General features: G+C 47.7%; 1 protein-coding gene and 1 long non-coding RNA gene across 2 annotated transcripts in view; one reads left to right on the plus strand and one right to left on the minus strand.

The window, feature by feature from the left end:
• LOC135815996 (uncharacterized) overlaps nucleotides 1-14,657 on the plus strand; it is a 20,423-nt gene extending 5,766 nt beyond the window's left edge. Inside the window, exons 4-14 of the mRNA XM_065329355.1 lie at nucleotides 27-95; nucleotides 811-875; nucleotides 1,584-1,683; nucleotides 3,334-3,392; nucleotides 3,920-4,013; nucleotides 4,651-4,788; nucleotides 5,893-6,066; nucleotides 6,704-6,837; nucleotides 8,305-9,088; nucleotides 11,783-12,249; nucleotides 13,562-14,657. Coding sequence (XP_065185427.1) covers nucleotides 27-95; nucleotides 811-875; nucleotides 1,584-1,683; nucleotides 3,334-3,392; nucleotides 3,920-4,013; nucleotides 4,651-4,788; nucleotides 5,893-6,066; nucleotides 6,704-6,837; nucleotides 8,305-9,088; nucleotides 11,783-12,249; nucleotides 13,562-13,684 — 2,207 coding nt within the window. The 3' untranslated portion in view covers nucleotides 13,685-14,657. The remainder of the gene's footprint in view (nucleotides 1-26; nucleotides 96-810; nucleotides 876-1,583; nucleotides 1,684-3,333; nucleotides 3,393-3,919; nucleotides 4,014-4,650; nucleotides 4,789-5,892; nucleotides 6,067-6,703; nucleotides 6,838-8,304; nucleotides 9,089-11,782; nucleotides 12,250-13,561) is intronic.
• A 2,333-nt stretch (nucleotides 14,658-16,990) lies between these two features.
• Nucleotides 16,991-18,562, minus strand: LOC135816012 (uncharacterized). Its single transcript, XR_010553347.1, has 2 exons — nucleotides 17,958-18,562; nucleotides 16,991-17,373 (listed from the first exon to the last, which is right to left on the minus strand). It is a non-coding gene; the product is annotated as an uncharacterized LOC135816012 (long non-coding RNA).
• Between the last annotated feature and the right edge of the window lie 8,938 nt (nucleotides 18,563-27,500).

Consider the following 27,500-nt stretch of genomic DNA (forward strand, 5'->3'; position numbering starts at 1 on the left):
CTGTTGTGTTTGTCTTCGTAACTTAGGGTTTGGAGCATGGCGGAAAGCAACCCAAGTTGTCTGTGGAAAGAATCACACCCTTGTGCTGAGAGGAGGTGAGCTGATGGTGCTGTTTGGATAACAACAGATCTCGACGTCCATTCAATCTTCTTAGAGACAGGAAAAATCTTGATTCCTTCATGCCTTTTACTTTTTTTTCTGTTTCGGATATTGGCCGTGGTTGGCTAGCACCCTTCATTTCACATTCATTTGACATTGGCAGTCGTTTGATGACTGAGCCAGGAAAATGTTGAATTAAATTTATTACTAATACAAATACAAACCTGAAGTGCTAAATCAGAACCTGCTGTTGATAGTTCTGATGGTTGTCATTGGTAGCAAGTGAAGTCCATGCAGCAGCACCTGGTGGTTTTCTTTCTCTTTCCTTTTTTTTTTAATAAAGAAGGGTGGCCTTTTCTAATTGTCTGCAAACTCCACAACAAAAAAGAAGAAGGATGGTGTACTGCTATTCCATATGGGCTGGTGTTTAAACAGAAACTCACTGCTAAGTATGCTCCCCTCAGTTGCGTTTGGCCTCCGTTTCGTCTCCAGACATTTCCCCGTTTCAATCCCTAGACCTTGCGGTCGAAACGCATTGTTTTACTCCTCGGTGAACCAGTGAATTGGTGTGTACAATTCAACGCATGTGCATGCGTGTGTGTGTGCACGTGCACGTGTGTGTGTGCACGTGCACGTGTGTGCATGTCATTGGAATCACCAATGCATTGGTATGTGAATGTGAATGTGTATCTGCGCTGTGTCCGCTCGTAGTTACTAACCAGATATATGCCTGTGGAGACAATAGCGCACATCAGCTGGGCACTGGCGACGGAAAGGTAAGGATGCTCAGTGCCGGGGCCACTGGTACGGTGGGTACAACCATGACCGTGCCAGTTTTTGCCAATTCCAGTTCTCATGCAATGGAGATGAATCCTTCTATGATGCAGTGTATTGGAATTTGACACAGGGAAATGATCAGGCCTGTAGCCAATCTGCGGCCGTCCACCCCATAGGAGCTGGCTCCGGGCCTGAATTGTTGTCCTGTCATCTTATACTATAATTATCACAATATGCATCAGTGCTGTTGGTGAAGTCGTTCAACTGGAGTTCTAGGCCGAAATTAACTCAGTCATAAGGCTGCATATCAGTTGTACATGTCAATATTGCCAGTTTAGGGGTTGCAATCGGCTGCCGGAGAACAGTTTTGATGAGTACGTCATAATTCATTCACACAAGAAGGTGAAACAAAGTGTGCATCCAAACACAACGCATCCATGCCCAACATGCTTTACCCGTCTCGCATTCTCCCCATGGTCCAGGTGTTCTCATTCTGGAGGTTGTGAAGTGTGTAAAGTTGTAGCTTCAATGCACCTCCAAGCGATAGGCGAAATTTCCAGGCTTCCATACTTCTCAGTGGTCATTCAGGACAAGCTCTACTGTGCTTGCCTTACTCGCTGCTAACGCAATGTTCCTTTGCTCTCACCCCCCCCCCCCCCCTCCCACCACCACCACCACCACCACCACCCCACCTTCTCTCTGTGAAGTCACGCAGCACACCACGGATGGTTCGTATGCCACGGTGGGACGAGGGCTACAAGGTCGCTCAGATCGCTGCTGGTGCAGAGCATTCCGCCTTTCTCACAGGTACGTAAGAACTGTTGTTTCAGGAACAATCTTAACCGTCCACCTCTCCACACTGCGCTCTCATTTGTCGCTACTTCTGAGTTTCAGGAACACATTGATCTATAACAACCGCATGAGACTGTGCACATGGTGACTGTACCATCGGTCAAGTGCGTAGTGCATTCTTTAGTTTAGAGAGCTAGAAAAGCCCCCGTTTGTCTTAGCAGAGCGGCATGCCATACCGTAGAATCCCGCGGATAAGCCTATGGGCTTTTCTGGGCATGGGCTTATACGCCGACACCAAATTTGTGCTATTGAAAAGTATCAAGGAAGTGAGAAGTAAATTACTGAAAACCCCTGTGCAAACAAAAACAACCGATGATTGTGTTGAAATGTACAACAAAAAAGGAAAAAAACTACATGTACGTAGTATGGTATGGCCAAGAGTCCATAATTTATGGACTCTTGGTATGACCTAGGCCCATGGGCGTGTACGATGAAGCCTTGTGATGGTCGAACTAACCCTGGGATTATGCGCGAGCATGGGCTTATACACGGGTGGGCTCAGTTATCCGTGGCATTCCACGGCAGTGCTGGGCAGTATTGCATGGAGATACAGGTTTATGGTGAAGGACTTGTGAGCCTGTCATTTTATCAGAAATTGTGCATGGAAAGCAGACACTTGTTTAGGATGCTTGGCTTGAATTTGAGCTCCTTTTCTTCGACCTCATTTTTGGTGTAGACAAGCAAATATGCCCCCAATGTTCTATTCACCACTCGTGGGGCACCTGTAGCTTGCAAGGTTTCATGAGATAAAAGGCCTGGAACATGCCATTCTCCATTCTATGGAGCTGTTCCGCAGCCGTAGCAATAATTATTGCAGAAATGATGCGGGTTCCAACTTCAACCAAATCCCTGGACCAACGGATCACATGATTTTGGGCAGTGTGTTTGCTCTACGAGTATGTGTGCTCTCTAACATGGTCGCACTGGTCACATGACAGAGATGTAAATATCTCCGTATGATAATACAGTCAGACCTCGCTTATCCGGTCCTCTTTTATCCGGATCCCTCGCCAGCCGGAAGAAAATCGTTGGTTACCGGTTTACAGCACATGCCATGCATACATACAGTGTGTGTGTGTTCGATTATCCGGTTCCCTCGCCTATCCGGATTTTTTTTTTCGGAAAACGGATGCGTTGGTTAAGCTAGGTCTGCCTGTAGTTGTTGATGGCTCGCAGGTGTATAATTGTATGCGTTAGGCACACGTGCCGACATGTGTTTCTGTGAATGGTCCTAGGCTGTAGACGAACTCGCATCTACGTGCTACTGTGACCGCCCATGCAGGAAGTCTTGAGCGATATCCAGCCTGATCCATCCGTCAAGACTTTCTGAGGGTTCCCTGTAAAAAGGCGATGACGCCTGTTGGGAATTTCCTAGTAAAATAAGAAGATAAAATATGGCGGTAAACACACGCCTGCCCACACACGTGTGTTTACCGCCATATTGCCAGGTGTGTCTTTACCACCATATTTTATCAACCATAAGTACAGCTGTAGTGGTGTCTTCAACTTCATTCTCCCAAAATAAGAAGAAGCAAATAAATTATTCCTTTCACCGTAGATGCTATTATGTGTCTATTGCTGTGAACTGTGGTCTTTGCATCCTAGAATGCGGCAAGCTGTTCGTATGGGGAGATAACGGAAATGGCCAGCTGGGCCTGCCACAAGTGAGTACAGTTGACTCCTGACAATACAAACACCAGTGCGCAGGAGAATTTCCAGTAGTTCTTTACTATCTATTCTCTACAGCCAAAGGTCTTGACAGCCGAAGTTCTCTATAACAAAGAGGCACTGTTTTTCGTAAAAGTGTTACGGTAAAAAATGGAAAAAAAAAATAGTTCATCCCATTGAAGGAAGTTGACAGTAGCTTAGAAACCAACCAGTTGGGTGCTAGGTGCCCGAGTTGGTGACACAAAGCTCGCCTGCTGGCAGCATGGTTGTCACATGAGATGATTGTGAACTTAGCTCACGGTATTGCTGTTCAGTTTGTCAGCCTGTACATTATCTTACCTTCAAGCTGCGTGCAAAGTAGTTTAGTAGGTGACATTACACTGGCGCATTAATCATACGTTAGTGATCATCCGGGCTGCATTCCCAACTTCCATATGTCGGAATGTTTAAATCTGTGCCGGTTGCCTCAAGCTTTGTTGTCATTCTGTCCTTTTCTCCTTCTTGGCCTAATACACTGCCGCAGAACGTTGACTCTGTTGAAGTCCCACGGGAGGTTAAATTGGACTTCAACATCAAGTACGTGGCGTGCGGATCATACCAGACTTGCGTTATAACAGGTATGGTACGCCATGTGTTGCAAAGTGGCCATGCCGTGTGCGCAATAAGCCTGGTCCAGTGTCATGTTTAGTCCATTCATCCAAAACTGGCACTCTGACAGTGTCCGTACTAAGCGGCAAGTTTACATCTGATCACTTACGTTATCCAGGCTAGCGGGCAATCAAAACCAGTGTGGCAGGTGCGGTCAAATCCACATCAATAATTTGGTGGAGTCGACTTCAGACTTTTCGCATTTTCCCATTCCCTCAACCTGATCAATAATTTCTTTCTTGTGATTTTGAAGCAATGAAATAATGGGCTATTTGGGCCCGATTTTCAAAACATTTCCCGGGGGGACTCCTTTTCATAGCCACGCCAAGGTAGAATACCTTCCGACGCCCCTGAGTCATCGGAGTACAGGTACATATCAGATGATTTCCACCGTTTCTTAGCCTCGGTTACAGCATCGCTGGCCTATAGCAACAGTTCCTGGTTCAGGTCCTGGTGGTGAGTCATTTTTTCAACAGATGTTTTTTCCCTTGTCACTCCCTCAAACAGATGAGTACATTACAATTATAGGCGTCCTTTTCGCTTTGGACTTCTTTCCTGTGTGTTACCCCTGCTGCATTGTGTTTGTTCTGATGAACACATGCATAGATGGAGGACACCTGTACACATGTGGACACTCCAGTGTGTTCCACATTGGCAAAGAAAAGTTTGCTTATCGTCTCGTAACCGGCTTCGAGCAGCTCGCCAAAGTTACTTGCGGCCTACAGCATTCGGTGGCTGTAAATGGTGAGTGGGCAGTTTCGATGTCTGCTGCTAGTGTTGCTACTGCTGCCGCTGCTGTTGCTGCTGTTGCTGCTACTGCTGGTGCTGCTGTCGCTGTTGCTTTTGCTACTGCTGCAGATAATGCTGCCGCTAGCGCTGATGCTGCTTCTGACACAGTTCTGGACTATCCAAAGAAAACTTGCGGCAATAATAATTAAGTAATGTAAATTCATAATTATTATGAAATTACATTACTTAATAGCTTGCTAAGAGTCAACTCGGCCTTGTGTGCAACTCAGAGTGATATCATGGGAAGCAAGTGATCAAAATGCCCAGATTGGCAAAATTGCTATTGTGTGCCTCGCTGCACAATGCCGTCGCGTGGTCAGTTTTGAAATGCCGCCGTTATGTACTCTGGCATCCCCACATATGGTATGGAGGGTTCTAGCCAAAGGGGGTTAGGGGCGCAGCCCCCCCCCCCCCCTACTCTGTTTGCGCCCCCCCCCCCCCCTGTGAAAAGTGCCGTCCCTACTCGTTTTCCGATGTTTGTGTTTTTTTCATGCCATTCTACTAAAATGCAGTCAATAATCAATACTGTACTAGAGGGATCGTAAAGGCACATTTGCCTGGGGTGAAGTCAGGTGTTTGCCCCGTACGTTGCATTTAGCATTGTAAGACAGATATTTTGAAAATGGAAAAATGGGTTACGGCCCTTATGGGGTAACTCCCCCCCCCCCCCCTATTTTGACCAGGCTAGAACCCTGGTTTGGAAAGTTGAACAATCAATCCTTTGTGTCACCTCCTGATTGTGTGGTAGTACGGTTGTGCTCCTGTCCCTGATTTTCATAATGCAACAATCGATCCTTCTCTTCTCCTCCATGCGCTCCCAGCCAACTACCCTTACTAGCCATTACAAACACCAATAATTCAACGAAGGGGTTAAGTTACGGTACTTCAGATAGTGTGTTACGGATGCCTGACGCAGCTTCATTGAACTTGAATCATGTGCAGGCAGCTTGCCTACACTCCCTGACGGTGGTCAAGAAGAGTGAATGGTTCGACATACAACTGGTGAGGAATGTGGCACCCGACTTCATGCTTGATCTGTGCTGCTTCTTCTGTTTTCAGTCCACGGGGAAGCGTATATATTTGGAGATGGCACAGGTGGCCAGATCGGTTTGGGCAAGGACGACACGATAGTCGGAGAAGGCGAATTACGAAAGATTGAAGTCAACGGCTCTCCTGTCGATATCGAGGCTGTGTCGTGCGGCAGACGGCACACTGCGATCATCACTTCCAAACGTAAGTCGTGAATATCAGTGGCTCATGCCACGCTTCCTGTTAGGTCACGGGTACGGTACTTTTTAGTCGGTGTTCTGATTTTCAGCACTGTGATGGCAACTTGTAGGGACTATATAAACGACTGTAACTCTAGCGCACTACAACAGCATGCCTGTTGAATTGCTTCGTATCCGAGGCATGTGGCCGTATGTGCTTGTGCGTGGGGGCGCGGGGGTGGGCGTAGGAGTGAGCGTGGGTAAAGATGGAGTACATCACATGTAGGCGGAGGAGCCAACATGGTCATGTGGCTTAGTAATCCAGGGACATGATCTGGAGCTGAACCCGTTACTTTATCGCCATCATAATATTGGGCACCATTTCCCGTTTGGTCTGCGATACAAAATAAAATTTCAACAACAACATCAACACCAACAACAACCCATTATGGCTGAATTCAGCTGCTCATGGGCTTGATGACCATGTGTAAGTATATCCATGATGTACAACATATACTCTAGTGATTGTTAGTCTTAGACAACTGTCTATCCATGATGTACATGTACCGGCTTGTGGTAGTCTCTTCTCAGTAACATTACTTGGAAGCTAGTTCTGAGCTGTTCCCTTGCTAACTATAACTTTGCTGGTTTTGTCCTGGTAGAGAAGTCCATTGGAAGACAACTGCTGGGTTGTGGAGAAAACCATTCGGGTCAGCTGGGACGACACATTTCCAAGGATACGGCGCGTGTGTTTGAGCGAATAAGGTTACCAGCACCCGGCGATAATATCTTTATGGTATGAGATGTTTCTGACAATAACTTAGTTGTGGTGATTTGTCTCTGTGATAGGTGTGTTGCTGTTGTTGTTGTTGTTGTTGTTGTTGTTGTTGTTGTTGTTGTTGTTGTTGTTGTTGTTGTTGTTGTTGTTGTTGCTGCTGCTGCTGCTGCTGCTGCTGCTGCTGCTGCTGCTGCTGCTGCTGTTGCTGTTGTTGTTGTTGTTGTTGTTGTTGTTGTTGTTGTCATCGCCATCCTCTTCATCATTCTCGTCTTTGTCATGGTTGTTGTATCAGTGCCGGCCGAGGTGTTTTTAAGTAGAACCATTTTCAACCCTTGTCAAGTTGTAGGGCTCAATTTTCTGCACCGAATCAATACCAACCTTCACTGACGTACTGTTACTGTACATGCAGAAATATTCGTCTGGAATTTAATTTCGTCTTTTTCGTCCAAGGAGCGTTGGGACTAAATTAACTGAAATGACGGACGAATGTCGATTTGTCCAGCGTTTCAATACACTGTTATAGTCCATGGACTAAATTTTCAACCGGACGAAATCCCTTTCTTTGGAGTTGGACGAAATTATTGACCGACGAAAATTCTGCCTGTACAGTATATTGTACTGGCCAAGTCACACTTAACGTGTCACTAGTCGTCTGATGATGATTGCATTCAGCAAGGAATGTGGAGTTGCGACAAACTCCGGTTAGCCTCCTTTGTTTCGTTTTCGACGAACTCTTTTAAAACCTCCTTTGTGCCTCTAACTTTGTCACGGTGAGCCTTGAGTTATTAAAGAGAAATGTTGTATGAAGAGTGCGGGTTGCCTGATGATTGCGAGAGCATGAAACTTCAAGTCGCAGCAAACAAACAACCCTTGATTGTCCTTGTTGTTCTGTTCTGTATTACGCTCTGCCTCCGCGGTGTTGAGCACTGTCAGCACACTGGGTACACCCTCCGGTATGTAGAGTGTGAAAACTTCTCTGGCTTGGATTGAGTGTTGTAGTACAGTCAGTTGTGCAACTTCATGTGACCATAGCTGCTATTGCATGGACATGGTGTGCACAGGCTTAATTAAGATCAATCTCAAAAACTTAAAAAAGCCGCATTCAGTAAAAACTTATATTAAGTTAAGCACCTGATCCACCATCCCGGAAGATTGTTCGTCAAGGGTTGGTTTGGAAATTCCATGTCGGCAATATGTAGCGGCAAGCCACGTTGGTTCTGTATTGTGTGATTCCTCCACAGCATGGACGTTGTGATGTATGATGGAAAGCTGGATCGCTCATGCTCCAGTGACGATAACGGAGGGAAACAGCATGTAGGGGACATTTTTTAGGTAGCTGGAAAATTGTGGAAATTAAATCAGCTTTTCAAATTGGCACAACATATTTTTGCTCTGAAGTAGGCATTGTCTTCAGTGTACATCCAACTGATTCTTGGTAACACTCCTCCCGTGCACCTGCTGATGTCATTTCTCTTTGCATTGCAGGTTGCGTGCGGTGGGCTCGTCACTGCGGTTGTGGCTACTCGGCGAGATGCAAGTGCTGCTGCCGGGGCTGAAGCTGCTGATGCTGCTGATGCTGCTGATGGTTACTACGAGCATTGTGATGGCGACGGGGATGATGAAAGTTGCACCCAGAAGAAACCATTTTATGATGACCGTGAGTATGCGAATGGCCCCGACGACTTCAGTGACTACGACAATGGGGATGAGGATGACGAAATTAAGGACGGCAATGAGAACGACAGTTGTGCTGATGATGGCGTTAGATCTATTGCTGCTGATGATAAGGGTTATGAACCGGATGACGACGACAGCCATGTTGGTGATGATATTAGCTATTTTGATGATGATGATGATGATGATGATAATGATTATTATAAAGCTGCTGACGACAACAACGCCGATGAAGATGGTGATGGTGATGCTGTTGTTGTTGCTGCCCCTGATAATGATGTTCATAATGGCAATGATGATGGTTGCAATGGTGGCGATGATGTTTTTGACGTCCCTGATGATGATGATGTTGATAATGGCAATCATGATGGTGGCGACGGTGGTGATGTTGTCGTCGCTGATGGTGGTGGTGGCGGCAGCGGCGGTGGCATCGGTGGTGGTGATGTAGACGGCCCTGATAATGATGTCGCTGCTGGTACCTATCAGTATGGCTCTGACTCTGACTATCAATATGGCGATGACCTCGGCTTCAGTTACACTGCTTGTTACGGTCCTGGCTATCGTACACTGCGTACGTGGCGGCTACGAGCAACCGGTAAGCCTCCTGTCCTGAGTGCAGCTGAGCATCTATTGAGTACTCGACACAGTCTTTCTAAGTCTTACAGTGATCTTGCATGCCCAAGAATGGCCCACAGTGACGTGCTCTCAATCAGACTCATTTCCGAATTATGCGTGCTAGGGATTATGGCTGTCAGATGCTCAACATGTTAATGTAATCTGGGCAGAGGAGGCGAAAAAAGCACTCCGATATCCATACAGTGAAACCTCGTTGGGAAGAACACTGATGAGACAAACTCTCGCTTTAGAAGAACGAGAATTCATAGCTCAATTGGATAAAATATCTGTGCATCTGAAAGCAAGCAAAAAGACTGCAGAGTTGCGGTACAATGCACAATTGGTTGGTATGCGCAGAGAGCTGTATAACACACTGTCTAATACACGACTATTCCCTAGCATGCGGCTGTCCACAACTATACCGCTACTTGGCTTTTGTTCTGAATGTTCCGGGCTGTAACTTGAAAGGTGGAGCAGTCACAGCAGCATTGCACTAGTCGCCGCTATCCCACTCACTACCGGTATGAGTTTATGAGACGATTTTTCAATAACGTACACGCATGGATACCGTAGAATCCCGCGGATAAGCCCACCCGCGTATAAGCCCATGCCCGCGCATAAGCCCAGGGTTTGTTCGAACATCACAAAGCTTCATCGTACGAGCCCATGGGCCTAGGTCACACCGAGAGTCCATAAATTATGGACTCTTGGCCATACCATGTACGTAGTACATGCACATTAATTATTTTGTTAGTATATTTCAGCACAATCATCGGTTGTTTTTGTTTGCACAGTGGTTTTTAGCATGTATTTCTCACTTCCTTGATACTTTTCAATAGCACAACTTGGTGTCGGCGTATAAGCCCATGCCCGCGTATAAGCCCATGTTCTCGTATAAGCCCACCGAAATGTCCTTGTGAAACAGATAAGCCCATGGGCTTATCCGCGGGATTCTACGGTATCAAACAAATACATTGCACTGCAGCTCGTGAATTTTGCGCAAGAAGACACTCGAGACCAGTCATGTTGGCTTCCATGGCAGCAGCCAGGAACCTATGTTACCTGTTCTGGTGACATTCACAACACACGCTATAACAACAAAACTCGGATATTGAGTACGTTAGCCGTAAAGTACTACAGGTCGTCCCTCGTTAATACATAATCTCTGGGACTTGACAAATGTTATGTATTAACGGGGTTTATGTACTAAACGAAAGTGTACATAACTTGCTTGTGTACCAGAATTTTTCACTTTTTTCTACTTTTCTGAGTGTTTCTTGCTACCATGACTAGGCAGCGAGATATTCTTGATTCCCTCGATATAACATAAAATTATGTTATACCGGTCACAGTTAGCGAAGATTCTACAGTTTGCATGATACATGCCCAGCCGCGCCTGTATAGTCACTCGAAAAAAAACAGAGCTTTGTCGGTTTGTGATGTGCGCTCTGATTTCTGAGCTAATTGCATCCACAAGTAGAAACTAGAACACGATGTGCTTCAACAGGAAGGCCAAAAAACCAACAAATTATGTACTATTGAGGTAGGTGGCATGCGGGTACGGAGAAATGTTATGTACTAACGGGGTTTATGTACTAACGAATTATGTACTAACCGACAAAATTTGTATGGAAGTGACCACGTTTCGTCCGGGACTTGAGATTTCTTATGTACTAACGGGGTTTATGTACTAACCGGACTCGTATTAACGGGGGACGACCTGTATTATGTTATGGCTCCTAGAGGTACTGAACTGTCGCCGGACATGTGTCTTTTTCCTATCAGATAATTATCTCGGATGGTGAGCCAATATATTATGGTAAAAAAGAGAGGGACAGTACGGAGGATTAGCAAGACGAAATTCGCGTTCGCGTTCGCACTCCAAGGAAAGTCGAACTCCGTGGCGGAATTCGCGTTATGAGAAGGATTAGCAAACAGAATTCGCACATGCATGAGGTCTGACGAAGTCGTTGACACGACGTACATAATTGTGTACAGACAGTACAGTGTGGTAAATTTATGACTGCCCTGACACGAATCCGCGATTCGTGTTCCGACTACTTTTCCGAACAAAAAATGCGAAAGTTCGCAATCCAGTTCGTGAACTGAAAATGTTTGCGAACGCGAATTTCGTCTTGCTAATCCTCCGTAATTAGTCAAAACTCGTAATATGTTGTCCTTAAAATAAAAAAGAGAGGACCATAAGAACGGATAACTTGTAAACTTATGGTCCTCCCTTTTCTCTTTTTATCATTATAATTATCTAGTTGATTGCTTTCATATCGAGGGCTAGATGCTTATGTAACTTAGTAAATTTACTTCATTGGCCGTTTGCAGAAACTGTGTTGGATCACGCATGGAAAACTGATTTGGTTAACTTGTAGTAATATGAACAGCCCTGAGCCTGAAATAGTGTTTCTTGGAGTGTGCACGCGTGTGTACTCTGGGAAGAACGCCACACGGGCTTACATTGTTTGGTGTTACGCTCTGTGTGTGTGTGTGTGTGTGTCTGTGTGTCTGTGTGTGTGTGTGTGTGTGTGTGTGTGTGTGTGTGTGTCTGTGTGTATGTGTGTGTATGTGTGTGCATGTGTGGCTGTATGTATGTATGTCTGTATGTCTGTGTGCCTGTGTGTATGTGTGTTTGTGTGCGTGTGTGTTGGATGCAATGTACTAGGGGGAGTGTTCTATCGCAAGAAATTAATGTATCTCACCTCAGCACCGTACTGTCCAGGATACGAGGGTTCCGGGAGCGACTTCAGCAACGTGGTCTTTGAAGCTCCGACATGTGGAGGTTATCGCCCCGCCTATGAGTGTGTTCGCATCACGTCGGACGATGCCAGTGAAGTGTTTGAAGATGGCAGAATCGACGTGTTCGACTCGGAGCCGCTCGTCATCTCCACCAAGCTATCGATAGACTGCGAAGATGACGACTGGAGTGCCACCAAATCTGCCCATATAAGCAGAACAGCACGTGTGGCTCGTGCGGGTAGTACTCTTTCTTCAGTTGTCCCCCTGGTCACGAGTGCCCCCCGGGTCCAAAATGTCCCCCGGGTCCAGAATGTCCCCCTGGTCACGAGTCCACCGGCTGCGAGAAACTGCCTGCCTGAGAGGAGAAGCAAGGCCGGTTCGCATTGGCGAAAGGTAAGACCCTGTTCGCATCACTGGCCAATTCTATAGGGATCGAATACACCCAGAAAGTGAATCAGGTGCCACCCGAATGGCTAAAATCACGCTAATCGGAATCCAATTTATTTTTCTCCGAGTCGAGTAGAAGTGAGCATTTTGAGAGTTCTTTTCTTTGCTATAATGTTGTGTGCTTATGAGATCACATCTACAGGCACAGGTTACAAACAAGATTTACAAAGAATCTAGTACCTGATCACCCTGATACATTCGTTCATCCTCACCTGCGATACGTGCAGGTGCGGGCTGGGTGGTGTCATTTGGGCGAGTGTAAATCAACAAAATTTAATATTGGCTGTTCAGAAACTTTTAATAAAAGCCATTCTCAAAATGGAAGTCAGTTTGGCCCTGATTGGGCTGTGGCTGTTTGGGTTTTCTTTAACTTTAAAAAAAAGAAAGGCATGGGTAGATGTAGTTTTGCTCTCGCTCGCGTCATGGCCCAGTCTTGTACTACCGCCTGTCTACCCTGGTTAGTATGACATGGTTGCAAGACAAGCCCTGGGAGTCGTAAATTTATGACTCCCTGGACAAGCCTCATTAGTAGAGTGGCAGTGATCCCAAATCTCTTGATGCCTGAAATGCAGTTATCTTCCGTACATGCAAGTCCGCGTAGTAGATAATACTAGTTATAAGACAAAACATTTTAAACCCCGGGGAATTTTCCTATCATGTTAAAATACCTTCCCAACTCCCTCAACACTAGATGTTAACGTAAGTGGCTGCTTCCAACATGGAGGAGGTAGCTCTTCCTGGTGGTTGAATGACGTAGCTCTTCCTGGTGGTTGAATGACGTAGCTCTTCCTGGTGGTTGAATGACACATGCTGTTGGTTGACATACGTGTATGTGTACTGAGCGGGGCCAGTATGGCCCACACTACCACAGATACCAGTCTGACCCAGTCATGCCATTGGGACTCCCAGTATGGCCCACAGATACCAGTCTGACCCAGTCATGCCATTGGGACTCCCAGTATGGCCAACAGATGCCAGTCTGACCCAGTCATGCCACTGGGACTCCCAGTATGGCCAACAGATGCCAGTCTGACCCAGTCATGCCACCGCAATATCAATTATCGATGCTTACGGCGTACTGCTCTGCCCCAGTGCTACCCCGTGTGGCCCCAAGAGTAGATGAGATCCAAAAAAGCAATGTGTGTTTAGTAAGCGTTCGTGAGGTACGCATGTGCATAATTATATTGAACATGTATTGTGTGTAGTACTCATGCCGTGGTGGGGTCTGTGTTTTGGAATCATTTTGCTGCTGTTGTAGTTAAGGTTCTGGAAGACACGCAAGAGTAAGCGTACCACTGGATCCATGGCCTTAGCACAGGGAGAAGACTCGCGGAGACCGTCACGAAACCAAGCCTCCTCTGCTGCGTGCTTGATCCTCTGACCGTGAGCTAAGTGTTGTCATGTGCAATGTACACTGGTCAATATGGTAGGGACTGGAGCTGACTCGCCGGAGTGGGCGCCGTACAACAATGATGCTTCCATGAGGCTATGAAGCCCATTTCATCCATGGGTACACAAGGGTCACTTTGCACATCATGTGCATATTGACTGGCCAAGGGCGTTGCTATTGTTATTCTCCTTCCGCTTAAAAATTATAGGAACTTTTTTGCGTTGGCGCCAATCAGCACCAGTATATCAGTGAATTAACCTGAGCATTTAAAAAAAATTTAAAGCCTTTGTGTGACGGCTTAAGGTAGTTTCAACTTAATGTTGCTGCTACAATGCACTTGCAAATATTATATTTCCACAATGGCCTATCAAGCAAACACTGAGGGAGATCACAGTCAGTATTAGTTACACGTGATAAGAACACCCCATCCTGGCACTATGTCAGAACACCCCATCCTGGCACTATGTCAGAACACCCCATCCTGGCACTATGTCAGAACACCCCATCCTGGCACTATGTCAGAACACCCCATCCTGGCACTATGTCAGAACACCCCATCCTGGCACTATGTCAGAACACCCCATCCTGGCACTGTGTAAACTAAAATGAGAAATCATGACTGTGTGTTGCTCGGGATTCACTTGAAGTGGGTCCCTGCTGGCTGAGCTCCTCGGCACTCATATCATCAGCCCACAATAGTAATGCAGTGTTCTTGCGTTGAAAATATAGCGGAATGATCCTGATTTCTGGCCATGCCATCACCCCGCAGTCGTGCTATGCCACTGTTCTAGAGCTTCTGCCGAGCACTGTCACAGTGCATGCAGACCATCACAATTCTGTTTATTTATAATATTTTATGAGCAGTTTGGCTTGCAGCCTGGTTTTGCTTCTTCTTTTTAATTTTTTGCTCATACACATACAACTGTGTTTCCTTGAACTTGGAGTAGGACTGTTACGGGTTGTACTTGAAGGCACTCGGTGAACTACTCACCACCAATGCATGTACAGTCAGTGCAGCTATAGAGAAGCATCACGGCAATATTGTGTGGCTATTCTGTCACAGCCGTTGCAGGGCGTGACGTTTTCACGGGCTCAATCTGATACTTGATATTGTGCCTTTGTGGTGCATGTAAACATGACTTTGTCATAATTAGAATATGTGCTGGGTTCTTAACGTTATAACTTATGTGCTACGAATGCATGTATGCATGTATGGAGCCCGGGTAGCTGACAAAAGATTGGATGCTGTCCGGCTGTACCCAGGCGCAAGCTCTCCAGTCCCACACACAATCAGTGATCACCAGACAGCACACTGGCTATTCAAGATGGCCCCACTGCACTGGGCCCAGTGTGTGTGGTGGAGGTTGTGTGAGTGACATCATCGCTAACCTGGCTTGTTCTCGATCTATTCGTGTTGAGAGAGCACTATTTATGTACAGGTGGTGCTCTTCAGACACTACGTATCTTCCTCATCCTACTCACGCAAGCTCAACGGATGAGGGGTGAATTCCCCAGAAACACTGTGACTATGCATTGAGCAGAGAGTCTTGCAGGTCCGCCGAGTCGAAACTTTCAAAGTAAGACGGTCTTCTCGTGTGCTCTGGATGGGAGCCGTGAGTCAAGTCAGCGGGAAAGTGCGAGCTCCGGTGTTGGGAGCAAACACTTTCCCCTACGAAATCATCGCCAACGTCGCTCCCACTGTCTCCTAATAGTACTTGTAATCATGAGCCATTCTTATATAATATTATTATTTATGTCGGTGTCCCCAAAGGGCCATGGGCTGCCGGCCTTCTATGCATTATGTAACACGGTGCATGTACAATATCTTTTTAGTTAGGCGCCAACCGTCATCGCTGCTGGTTTGCGCGCTTCCGGGTCTCGACACGTTTATGGGTTAGTTTCCTTGAGGGTAGACTTGGTTGGTTGGTTTTTATTTCACTTCTCACATTCAAACGGGATGACGACCCAATAAAATGACGGCGAAGGCTTAGCCTAGAAGTGGCTATGGAAGAACATAGTAAAGGCTATGGAAGCACATAGTAAGAGAATAGGAATTATTATTATAGGATACTAATACAAAAAGAATAGAATGGGATACGGAGCTTGGGGTGGCTGTGACTCAGAGTTTCACGCCTGTGGCGATCATCAGACAGCAATGATTACAAAAACTCAATGCTGGGAAACTGAACGCCAAAAATAAGTATGGCTTATCCGAAGGAGAATTGGGCACTGATTCCGATGAGCTATGTCTCGAGCCGATCAGAGAAGAGGAACTGTGTCAAATTTCATAAATAACACCTCCCATATTTGGAAATTGGCCTTGATGACGTGCGTACTGCTTAGCTGTCACCATGCTGTGCATGTTCAGCAGTGTAATTGAATGGAAGAAAACAATAATTACTTTGGTGTTTTGCAGCTCTGTTTCGTTCCCTGACGGTTACCAAATCTAGATGTAGGCCCTGAATCTGTTGAGCAGGAGAGTGACACATGTCTTCCCGAAGGCTGTCCAGGCTGCAGTGGTGATGAAGAAGACACGATCATCACCCCGAGATCGATTGTAGCGAATTGGAAAACTCATGGTGAATTTGCTTCCACTCCAAGGCAATGTCGAGGTATGAAGGGTGCTTGTACTGCCTTCCAAAGTGAAGAGGAGATGAACATGGCTTTGCATAGCTGTTGTTCTATGCCAACTTACCTACTCTTGCTGGTACCTTAGTGGCATATTGCAAATTTCGTGGACGAACAACTCTAGTCACTAGTGGCTAGTGAGCAACACTAACAGGTGAGATTTTTCAATTCGACAAAAATTGTTTTTGTTTGAGAACTGACAGTGGCAGTCATTAGACTCAGTAGATGTCTCTCTGCTGCATCTTTCCCTTCGTTGGTAGGGCTGTGCTTGAATAGTACAAGTGCTTGAAGTAAAATAAAATAAATAGAACATGTGGAACATAAATCTAATCAAGCATCAGTACATGTATTGCGAAGTTCAACTTCAAAGCACATTAAATCACAATGATCACAAAGTTTATGTAATCAGGAGTACACCCTGTGTTCAACGAACACATACACACATGCTGTATTGCGCACACACATGTAGACATGCGTGTGCACCCCCACCCCATCCCACAGACACACGCATGCAGCGCGCACATCCATACACACGTGCGTGTACCCCCCCCCCCCCCACACACACACACTCCTACCCATACACATGTGCGTGCCCCCCCCCCCCCACACACGTGTGCACATACAGATACACAAACACACACGCACGAACACACACACACAAGATACGTGTAAGTGTACATGGTCTTCTTGGTGCAGATGCTGAGCCAGCACAATGGAAAATACCTCCATCAAGATGCTTGATCAAGTGTTGTGATAATGGCACTGTTTGTTTGTTTTTACAAAGAAGTGTGGGAAAGATTACAATGCATTATAATTCATAATTGTTCTTTGCCTTGTACTGTGCAGACCAGAATGCTTCGCTATCAACTCCTGGCTTTCCATCGGCATGGTGTTCAGCTGCAGCGGCATCTGGTCCGGGGAGTTCAAGTTGCTGGATGGCTGCACTGACACAGGATGGGTTTGCGTTGGCAATGCGATACGGCAGTCATCCCACATCACGAGCTACATGTTTATGTAATTTATATTGTCGCTCGTCCAGCAACGTCAAGGCTCTGCATGTAAACACAGGAGAACACCATAATACTACTCAGGGGATAATAATTTTGGATATCAATTTCGTGACATTTATGAGTTCCTGTCTAAACCATGCCATGATATTGATTGCTATCTGCTCACAAAGTACCTTGTGTTGTAACAATACTCTGCCTAATCACTACCCTCCGCCAATTATTAGATTCACACAATATTCACAACGTATGCAACACGATGCTGTCTATTGACACTACTTCAAACTGAAGTGCTCACTACTCCTCTCCCGTTTTCATCTCCCTCTACCTTATGAATACTCTGCATTACTGATTTCGTTTCTACCCTTTCCATTGCTGCCAGCTCCCAGTCTTTTTCAATGCACAGCACTACCTTGACAGTCATTTTTGTGATTTGATGTACACATACTTTGAAGGTCAAATTCGAATTACATGATCAGATTTTGTTCCACATTTTCTATTTATTTTTACTTCAAGCACAACCCTACCGATGAAGGGAAAGAAGCAGCAGAGAGACACCTACTGAGTCTAATGACTGCCACTGTCAGTTCTCAAACAAAAACAATTTTTGTCGAATTGAAAAATCTCACCTGTTAGTGTTGCTCACTAGCCACTAGTGACTAGAGTTGTTCGTCCACGAAATTTGCAATATGCCACTACGGTACCAGCAAGAGTAGGTAAGTTGGCATAGAACAACAGCTATGCAAAGCCATGTTCATCTCCTCTTCACTTTGGAAGGCAGTACAAGCACCCTTCATACCTCGACATTGCCTTGGAGTGGAAGCAAATTCACCATGAGTTTTCCAATTCGCTACAATCGATCTCGGGGTGATGATCGTGTCTTCTTCATCACCACTGCAGCCTGGACAGCCTTCGGGAAGACATGTGTCACTCTCCTGCTCAACAGATTCAGGGCCTACATCTAGATTTGGTAACCGTCAGGGAACGAAACAGAGCTGCAAAACACCAAAGTAATTATTGTTTTCTTCCATTCAATTACACTGCTGAACATGCACAGCATGGTGACAGCTAAGCAGTACGCACGTCATCAAGGCCAATTTCCAAATATGGGAGGTGTTATTTATGAAATTTGACACAGTTCCTCTTCTCTGATCGGCTCGAGACATAGCTCATCGGAATCAGTGCCCAATTCTCCTTCGGATAAGCCATACTTATTTTTGGCGTTCAGTTTCCCTTTAAAGGGGAAGTATACCCTAAAATCAAATTTTCACCAGTTGTAGTCTTCGGGGTGCTGAGTCGAATGGTCTTGGTCCGAGGAAGCTGAGACGCCCCCTTCCTACTTGAATCCCAATCGAACTCGCGCACTTCCACCGAAACTGGGTGACTGCGCCCTACTAGATGGGGATTTGTATGCAAAATGTCACTAAAAGCGCCATTTCGTTCTTATAAAAGCACGGATGACCGCGATTGGCCCATATGTTGTAGTCTTTTGGACGCTGAGTCGACTGGTTTTGGTCCGAAAAGGCTGCGATGTAGCGTTCCTCCTTTATTCCCAATCGAACATGGTTGAACAAGCGGTCACGTGCTCCTGCGTACACCAGTCACCTGGTCACCGTGCCTGCAGGGTACAACTTACTAGCCTGTTTGACCTTTTTTGGGTGCACTCCTGTCACTCGAGTTGAACCTTGGTGTGAAATTTGTCGCCTGCTGGCGTGGTGACCAGGTGATTTGGGCACCCAGGAGCACGTGACCGCTTGTTCAACCATGTTCGATTGGGAATAAAGGAGGAAAGCTGCATCGCAGCCTTTTGGGACCAAAACCAGTCGACTCAGCGTCCAAAAGACTACAACATATGGGCCAATCGCGGTCATCCGTGCTTTTATAAGAACGAAATGGCGCTTTTAGTGACATTTTGCATACAAATCCCCATCTAGTAGGGCGCAGTCACCCAGTTTCGGTGGAAGTGCGCGAGTTCGATTGGGATTCAAGTAGGAAGGGAGCGTCGCAGCTTCCTCGGACCAAGACCATTCGACTCAGCACCCAGAAGACTACAACTGGTGAAAATTTGATTTTAGGGTATACTTCCCCTTTAATTAAGCGCAAATAAGGTCAAGTGGTGATTCTATGCATGTACTTGCAAGATCAGCGCCAGACATCAGGTGTAATCCTGGTTTATGTAACTGGAGGTGTGAAGTTAGATACCGGTAGGTAGAATTTGTTCTCATGTCTGCACTTGGCCACTAGCTCTGATCACTTGTTGATGTTCACCCTTCTGTCAGCATGCAAGATCTCTAGCTTCTCACGCAGACAGAGAGGGCAGCGCTTGGTGGCATTGGAGTATGCTGGTGTTTGGGCGACAACTGACCAACTGATGCTGTACCCGGCATCCTTGCGCTTCATGTCACAGATGAGCTTCGACAACTTGGTACTCTTCTCCATTCGCTCATGCCTCATTGACGTCATGTGTCCGTCGTATCGCTTCTTGAACGTCATTTCCGTTAGGCCGAGGTACTCATTTCGTTCGTCTTTCTCTGCTTCTCTGATTCCACTAGCACCTTACCAAGAACATTCATTGAGTTTTTGTAATCATTGCTGTCTGATGATCGCCACAGGCGTGAAACTCTGAGTCACAGCCAACCCAAGCTCCGTATCCCATTCTATTCTTTTTGTATGAAGCTCTGCACCCCGGTGCATTGAGCACTCTTTCGAGGACCACACCCAACTTTCCCTGTAGGATACTAATAACTGCGAGTAAACGGGGGGGGGGGGGGGGGGAGAATACGATGTACATGTATCTGTTTTACTATCATTATTCTGTGATACTACGTGAGGACTACTGAACTGCACGGGGAGGGAGAGCAGAGCGATCAGCAGCAACTCGAACTACTCCTTACAGCCTAGTACAGGCGTAGGTAGCCGGGTAATTGTGCGGACCGGCTCACCAGGGAGAACGTTCCACAGCAGAGCACCAGCAACAGAAAAGTCTCCGCTGACCGCGGCGGCTACGGTTTCCCTGGCTTAGTAATACTAATAGTAGGCCATTTGACTGCTGATGGCGGGTAGAGGTGCCTTGTGCCGGGGTCAGAAGCTGGGCGAGCACAGGGCTGGTGCGGGCGTGGATGCACCGCCATGCCAGATGAGATGGTGATCAATATTAAAATTAATTTAATTTTAATTATTGTTCTGCCTGTAGAGCTCGCTGACACGGCACAGGGAGTGAGCAGTGAGCAGCGGCTGCATGGCTGTCCGGGGCGGGTTGCCATCGATACAGCGGATGGCTCTGTTTTTGCGCGGTTTGCAGTCGTTTCAGTTGATCCTCTCGCATTGCGGCTGAAAAGCAGCAGGAGCCATAAAGCAGGTCGATTATGACCGCCTTCACATACACCTGACGAGAGCGTCTTGATAGGCTTCGGCGTACCCGCCACAGGGCGCCAATTTTCTTGGCAACCTTGGTGACCACATAGTTTACATGGGTGTCCCAACTACATGTACTGCTAGTAGTACTAGTGAAGCCTCCCTGCCGAGAATCTTCAAGTGTCTGATTAGATGGAAGGGCAGAAAGTAACAGTTGTAAGACTGTGGAGATCTTCCATGGTGAGTACGATCAAGAGTACATGACATAACCCCGCGTTATGTACTCTTGGTACGATGGTGGAAACCCCAGGGAGCCTTCGCTACAATCGCAGTATTGTTCAGCGAATCGGTCCCTTCCGACCACTCGGTCTACGTTTCACCGCCAATGTACAGTTCCGCACACAACGTTCAAGACAGGGAGTCGTAAACCCATTTTTACGACTCCCTGGACAGTGGTTCAAGGCAATCATACACCCTTGACTAAACATGCACCGAATATCCGCCATACTCGCATCACATGCACGACACCCCATTGGCATTGGCCGACCTCTTCCTCTCTTCACCTCGGATCGCTGGTTCTCACGGAGACACACACCGACACCACAAGACGATCGGACCAATACTAGTATCTAGTACTATCTACAGTAAAACCTGTCAAGGTGACCACTCGGATAAGGCGACCACCTGTTCCAGAAGACCAGTGCTACCGGGACCGAGGGATGCTATTTCCAGTCAAATGACCCTGGATAAGGAGACCACCTGGTCACAGAGACCACGCTTTGAAGGTCCCTTGAGCGGTCGTCTTAGTCAGGTTTCACTGTATTACTTAGTAGTACCGGTAGTTATTTCCTTCAAAGAAGGACCAGACACGGAGTCTGGGAGTGAGACAACAAGAACATGCGGACTGAAAATACGAGCACATCGTGACACGAGCCGCAACCATGGCAACTGGCCCACAAGAGCATACTAGTAGTAGCATGCGATGCCGTTGCGTTTGTCTGTAAGAGATGGCTCAGATCAGGTCGGATGTAATGTACTAATCATCTAATGATCCGTTCACACTTGCCTGCACTGTTCCTCACCCGTCACCATGGTCACCTTGATCATGTACATACATGTACAGGTACATTGTAGATCTACAAAATTAATGAGAGTTCTCCGCTCAGTTGGGTGCTCAATATTCGTTCGAATAGAGCTATCTTACACACCGCACAGAGCACCACGCATCATTCGTTGTAAGTAATAGTTTCATGCCCACAGTAGGCCTTGGCGGATAATGCCGGCAGAAAAATTGGCAGAATTCGGTACTTTTTCTGGTAAGTTTCATGCATGTTTGGTATGTGGATAAAGAAATGGAGCAGAATTCGAGGAATTGCCCGCCATAAGGTTTGTATGGTTCTGCCAATTTCGGTGCAAAAAAAGCAGAATCTGCCACCTTTTCGAGCATTATCCGCCAAGGCCTAGCCCACAGGCATAGGCAATCATCACTGACATCAGACAACTACATGTATGCACTATAATGTAGATCTACATGATTGTAATACCCCCCCCCCCTGGCCTAGACCTGGGGTTGTAGGCTGTACTGTAGTGTAGACACCGCTGCGTGCAGGCCAGGGAGTAGTATGTACATGTACATGTATCTCATTTTGACGAAGTCTATTACTAGTACGAGGTCAAGACCGAGGTGAAGCCGAGGTCTTTTATGAGGTTTTTGTCTTCTTATTGACCTAGTAATAATGAAGTCTTAGATTTATCACGACAAACCAAAGCACGGCGATAATCAATGTGAGTCAGTAAGACTAAGAGAGTGATAATGTACTCATCTTACAGTGTTGGGTTACCATGGTTACGGCCCATCATGCACTACTAGTCAGGGAGTCGTAAAATACCGTATTTTACGACTCCCTGTTACTAGTACTACTTCAAAGTATAAAATTAATCATTAAAAAAATACTCTCACTCTGACTGTCAAGCTCAGAAAGAAATCCTTTTCCCTTCACTACGGTGTACTGTACTGTAGGCTTCGCGGAGGAGCGCTTCAACTTCCCAGTTGTGCAGCGGTTACGCCGGTCACGCGTTAGCTGTCAATGTCATGATGATAATTATAAACAATGGGAGTCTGCAACAAAAGACCACCAGTGCAGTGCAGCGTTGGACTTCATCGTTCACAACCAGAATAAAACTTGTTCTCGGCGTGCTGAAGAACTGACTGTAGCTGCTAGTGCTAGCTGTGCCACCGGTACCGGTACTGGTCCGGTAGGAGATCGATGAAAGCAAAGACTACCTGAACTGTCAAAGAGCGGTCAACGGCACATGCTTGTCATGCACACACACACACACACACACACACACACACACACACACACACACACACACACACACACACACACACACACACACACACACACACACACACACACACACACACACACACACACACACACACACACACACACACACACACACACACACACACACACACACACACACACACACACACACACACACACACACACACACACACACACACACACACACACACACACACACACACACACACACACACACACACACACACACACACACACACACACACACACACACACACACACACACACACACACACACACACACACACACACACACACACACACACACACACACACACACACACACACACACACACACACACACACACACACACACACACACACACACACACACACACACACACACACACACACACACACACACACACACACACACACACACACACACACACACACACACACACACACACACACACACACACACACACACACACACACACACACACACACACACACACACACACACACACACACACACACACACACACACACACACACACACACACACACACACACACACACACACACACACACACACACACACACACACACACACACACACACACACACACACACACACACACACACACACACACACACACACACACACACACACACACACACACACACACACACACACACACACACACACACACACACACACACACACACACACACACACACACACACACACACACACACACACACACACACACACACACACACACACACACACACACACACACACACACACACACACACACACACACACACACACACACACACACACACACACACACACACACACACACACACACACACACACACACACACACACACACACACACACACACACACACACACACACACACACACACACACACACACACACACACACACACACACACACACACACACACACACACACACACACACACACACACACACACACACACACACACACACACACACACACACACACACACACACACACACACACACACACACACACACACACACACACACACACACACACACACACACACACACACACACACACACACACACACACACACACACACACACACACACACACACACACACACACACACACACACACACACACACACACACACACACACACACACACACACACACACACACACACACACACACACACACACACACACACACACACACACACACACACACACACACACACACACACACACACACACACACACACACACACACACACACACACACACACACACACACACACACACACACACACACACACACACACACACACACACACACACACACACACACACACACACACACACACACACACACACCTTGGTCCTTGGTAACACTGCCATCAAATGGTCACGTGTCCCCTGTGCAGGGGTCGACAGCACTGAGTTCAGCATTGGACCCAGAAACGCCGCTCTACTTCCTGGACAGGAAATTAGCACAGCTATGCAGGTCGAAACCACGGGATGACTTGCAGCAGCGACCGCAGCCGAGACAATGCGCTCTGCAGCAGGGCAGGGCAACCCGCTGTTTCCGGACCGAGTCTGCCGATGCCACAGCCGAGACCGGCGCCACTTCAGCAGCCGAGTTGGAGAGACACTTATGCGAAGCTAGCCCGCCAGCACTCAAGAACCATCTCCCGCACGCATCACATAGTCGGCTGCCGGACTGCTCAGATATGGGCTTCCTCCTCTCGGCCAGGCACTTGTGGCGATTCTTGTATTTCTGGTGGGCGAAAGTACGCTGGCAAACATCGCAGAGCACAGAAGTGTCACGCTGAGCCGATCGCGGTACTGGTTGAGCGGAATACGCACTGCGCCATTTCCCACGCTCCTGGGCGAGGTCGTACCATTCCGTGTGGTCGATGTTCACTGCGGAGAGGTCAGCTCTGACAGAGTCTCGCCACCGTTTCCGAGGACCGCAAGCCGGCCTCGGCGGAAGGAGCGCACCAAACAGGAGCTGGCGCGGAGTTCTATCGCCGTCCATCCTAGCTAGATGGCCTAGCCACTCCAGACGGCGACACACACACACACACACACACACACACACACACACACACACACACACACACACACACACACACACACACACACACACACACACACACACACACACACACACACACACACACACACACACACACACACACACACACACACACACACACACACACACACACACACACACACACACACACACACACACACACACACACACACACACACACACACACACACACACACACACACACACACACACACACACACACACACACACACACACACACACACACACACACACACACACACACACACACACACACACACACACACACACACACACACACACACACACACACACACACACACACACACACACACACACACACACACACACACACACACACACACGCTCGTGTTCTGGACTGCCGTGGCATGCTGGCCGTGTATCACGGCTTCGTCCGGCCCCTGCTCGAGTACGCTCCCCTTGTCTGGATGGGAGCTGCTCCCACTAACCTTGAACACCTTAACAGAGTGCAGAGGCGTGCCCTCCACATCCTGGGACCGAACATCTTGCTACAGAGCCTAGAGGCCCGACGGACAGTGGCGGCACTGACTTTCGTCTACAAGCTGCTGGGCCAACCAGGTCCTCCTCTGCTGAGATCCATGGTCCCCCCTCTCGTCGTCCACCATGCCGCACCTGTAACCCGGAGACAATGCCAACAGTCTGCTTCACACCCCTTCCAACTGGAAAATGTTCTCCCTCCAGGCGCTCCTAACTACCTAAGACGCGCCTTTCCATACAACATCATCAACACCTGGAATGCGCTGCCATCCTCCCTCTTCACCAAACCACCATCTCCTAAGGGCCTACAATCCTTCAAAGCGAACGTCCACTACCATCTTCGCCGAAGCCAGTGGCTTTGGGCCACAGACTCCCTCTAACAGTTCAGAACTATTTCCATCCTGAAGCTCCCCCCCCCCCCCAAGCATTGCATGATGTTCACTGCATCTGAACTGCCTTTGAATCTATTTTTCTCTCTTCTTGTTCTCTCTCCACCCCCACCCCCACCCCCCCCCCCTCTCTCTCTCTCTCTCTCTCTCTCTCTCTCTCTTTCTCCACCCCCCCCCTCTCTCTCTCTCTTTCTTTCTCCTCATCCATTCTACCTCACCTTCTCTTGTCTTTATCGCACTATCGCACTAAATCACCCCCCTCTTTTAGGCTATGGTGCGCAAGCTCACGTTAACGCCGAGACCATAGGTCGGTGTTGTGGGCTTGCCTCACCAGCACAGGCTTGCTTTGCAGCCCCTACTCTCCCTGCTGTTTTGTCATTGTATACTCTGTTGTCTTCTCCCCTTCTGACGAGTAGGTTGTGTACTTAGTAAAAAAAAAAAAAAAACACACACACACACACACACACACACACACATACACCTAAATAATTTTCAGGATTACCCAAAGGCCTTGACCTTGTTACACGTTGCCTTGATAGGTTACACGGTCCCCGTCAGGGGAGAGGGGTGGAAGAGGCTGAGGAGCAGCACTTCTGATGGTGCACTAGATGGTGACGTAGTCGGAACTTCCATTGGCAAGGGCACTCAAACGGGAAGTCGGCCCTTTCCGACACTGTCCTTCGTTTCGTGCGGTCGCACTTGTGTCTGGCCAAGCCGCTGCTGGACTTGAAACTCCGGTGGCAGGTGCTACACTGCGGAGTGACCGGGTTGCCGGGGTGCTCGATGTTGGGAGCAGGTCCGTGATCGCACCGATAGGTAGCCAATCCACAGGGGCTGCGGAACCAACGTTGGCAGAGACGACATTGGCAAGCGCCAGCCTGATTGCACACTGGTTTCTGTCGTTCTGCCAAGCATTGTGACGCTTCTCATCTGATGGGCGAGAGAAGTACCGATCACATACTTGGCAATGGACATTGGGTGTGGGCGGTTCGGGCTCGAAACAGCGGTACATGCGGCGCCAGTCGGGGCGAGAATCTGCCAGATCGTACCAGCCCTCCACAGCATTCAGGGCCTTCAGGTCTGCACTAATGCAGTCTTTCCAGCGTTTGCGTGGACCGCCAGGTGGATGGCGGGATGGGAGCAGACCGAACAACAGAATCTTCGGGATGCGCTCTGGTGGCATGCGAGCAACATTACCCAGCCACTCAAGCCGTCGCTGGCGAATCCGGACAGCAAGTGGGCGCTTGTCGCCCCACATTTCCAGCAACTGATCATTGCTGATCCGCTCTTGCCGGGCGTTTAGCCTTGTTATGCCAAGAACGGTACGCAGACACTGCATGTAGAACGTGGAGAGCCTCCGGATGTCGGCTTGGAGGGGTACCCAGCACTCAGCTCCGTACAGCAGAATGGTGGCAACGCACGCATTGAAGATATTCTT

This window comes from Sycon ciliatum, chromosome 1, assembly GCF_964019385.1.
Source record: "Sycon ciliatum chromosome 1, ocSycCili1.1, whole genome shotgun sequence".
Lineage (NCBI taxonomy): Eukaryota > Metazoa > Porifera > Calcarea > Leucosolenida > Sycettidae > Sycon > Sycon ciliatum.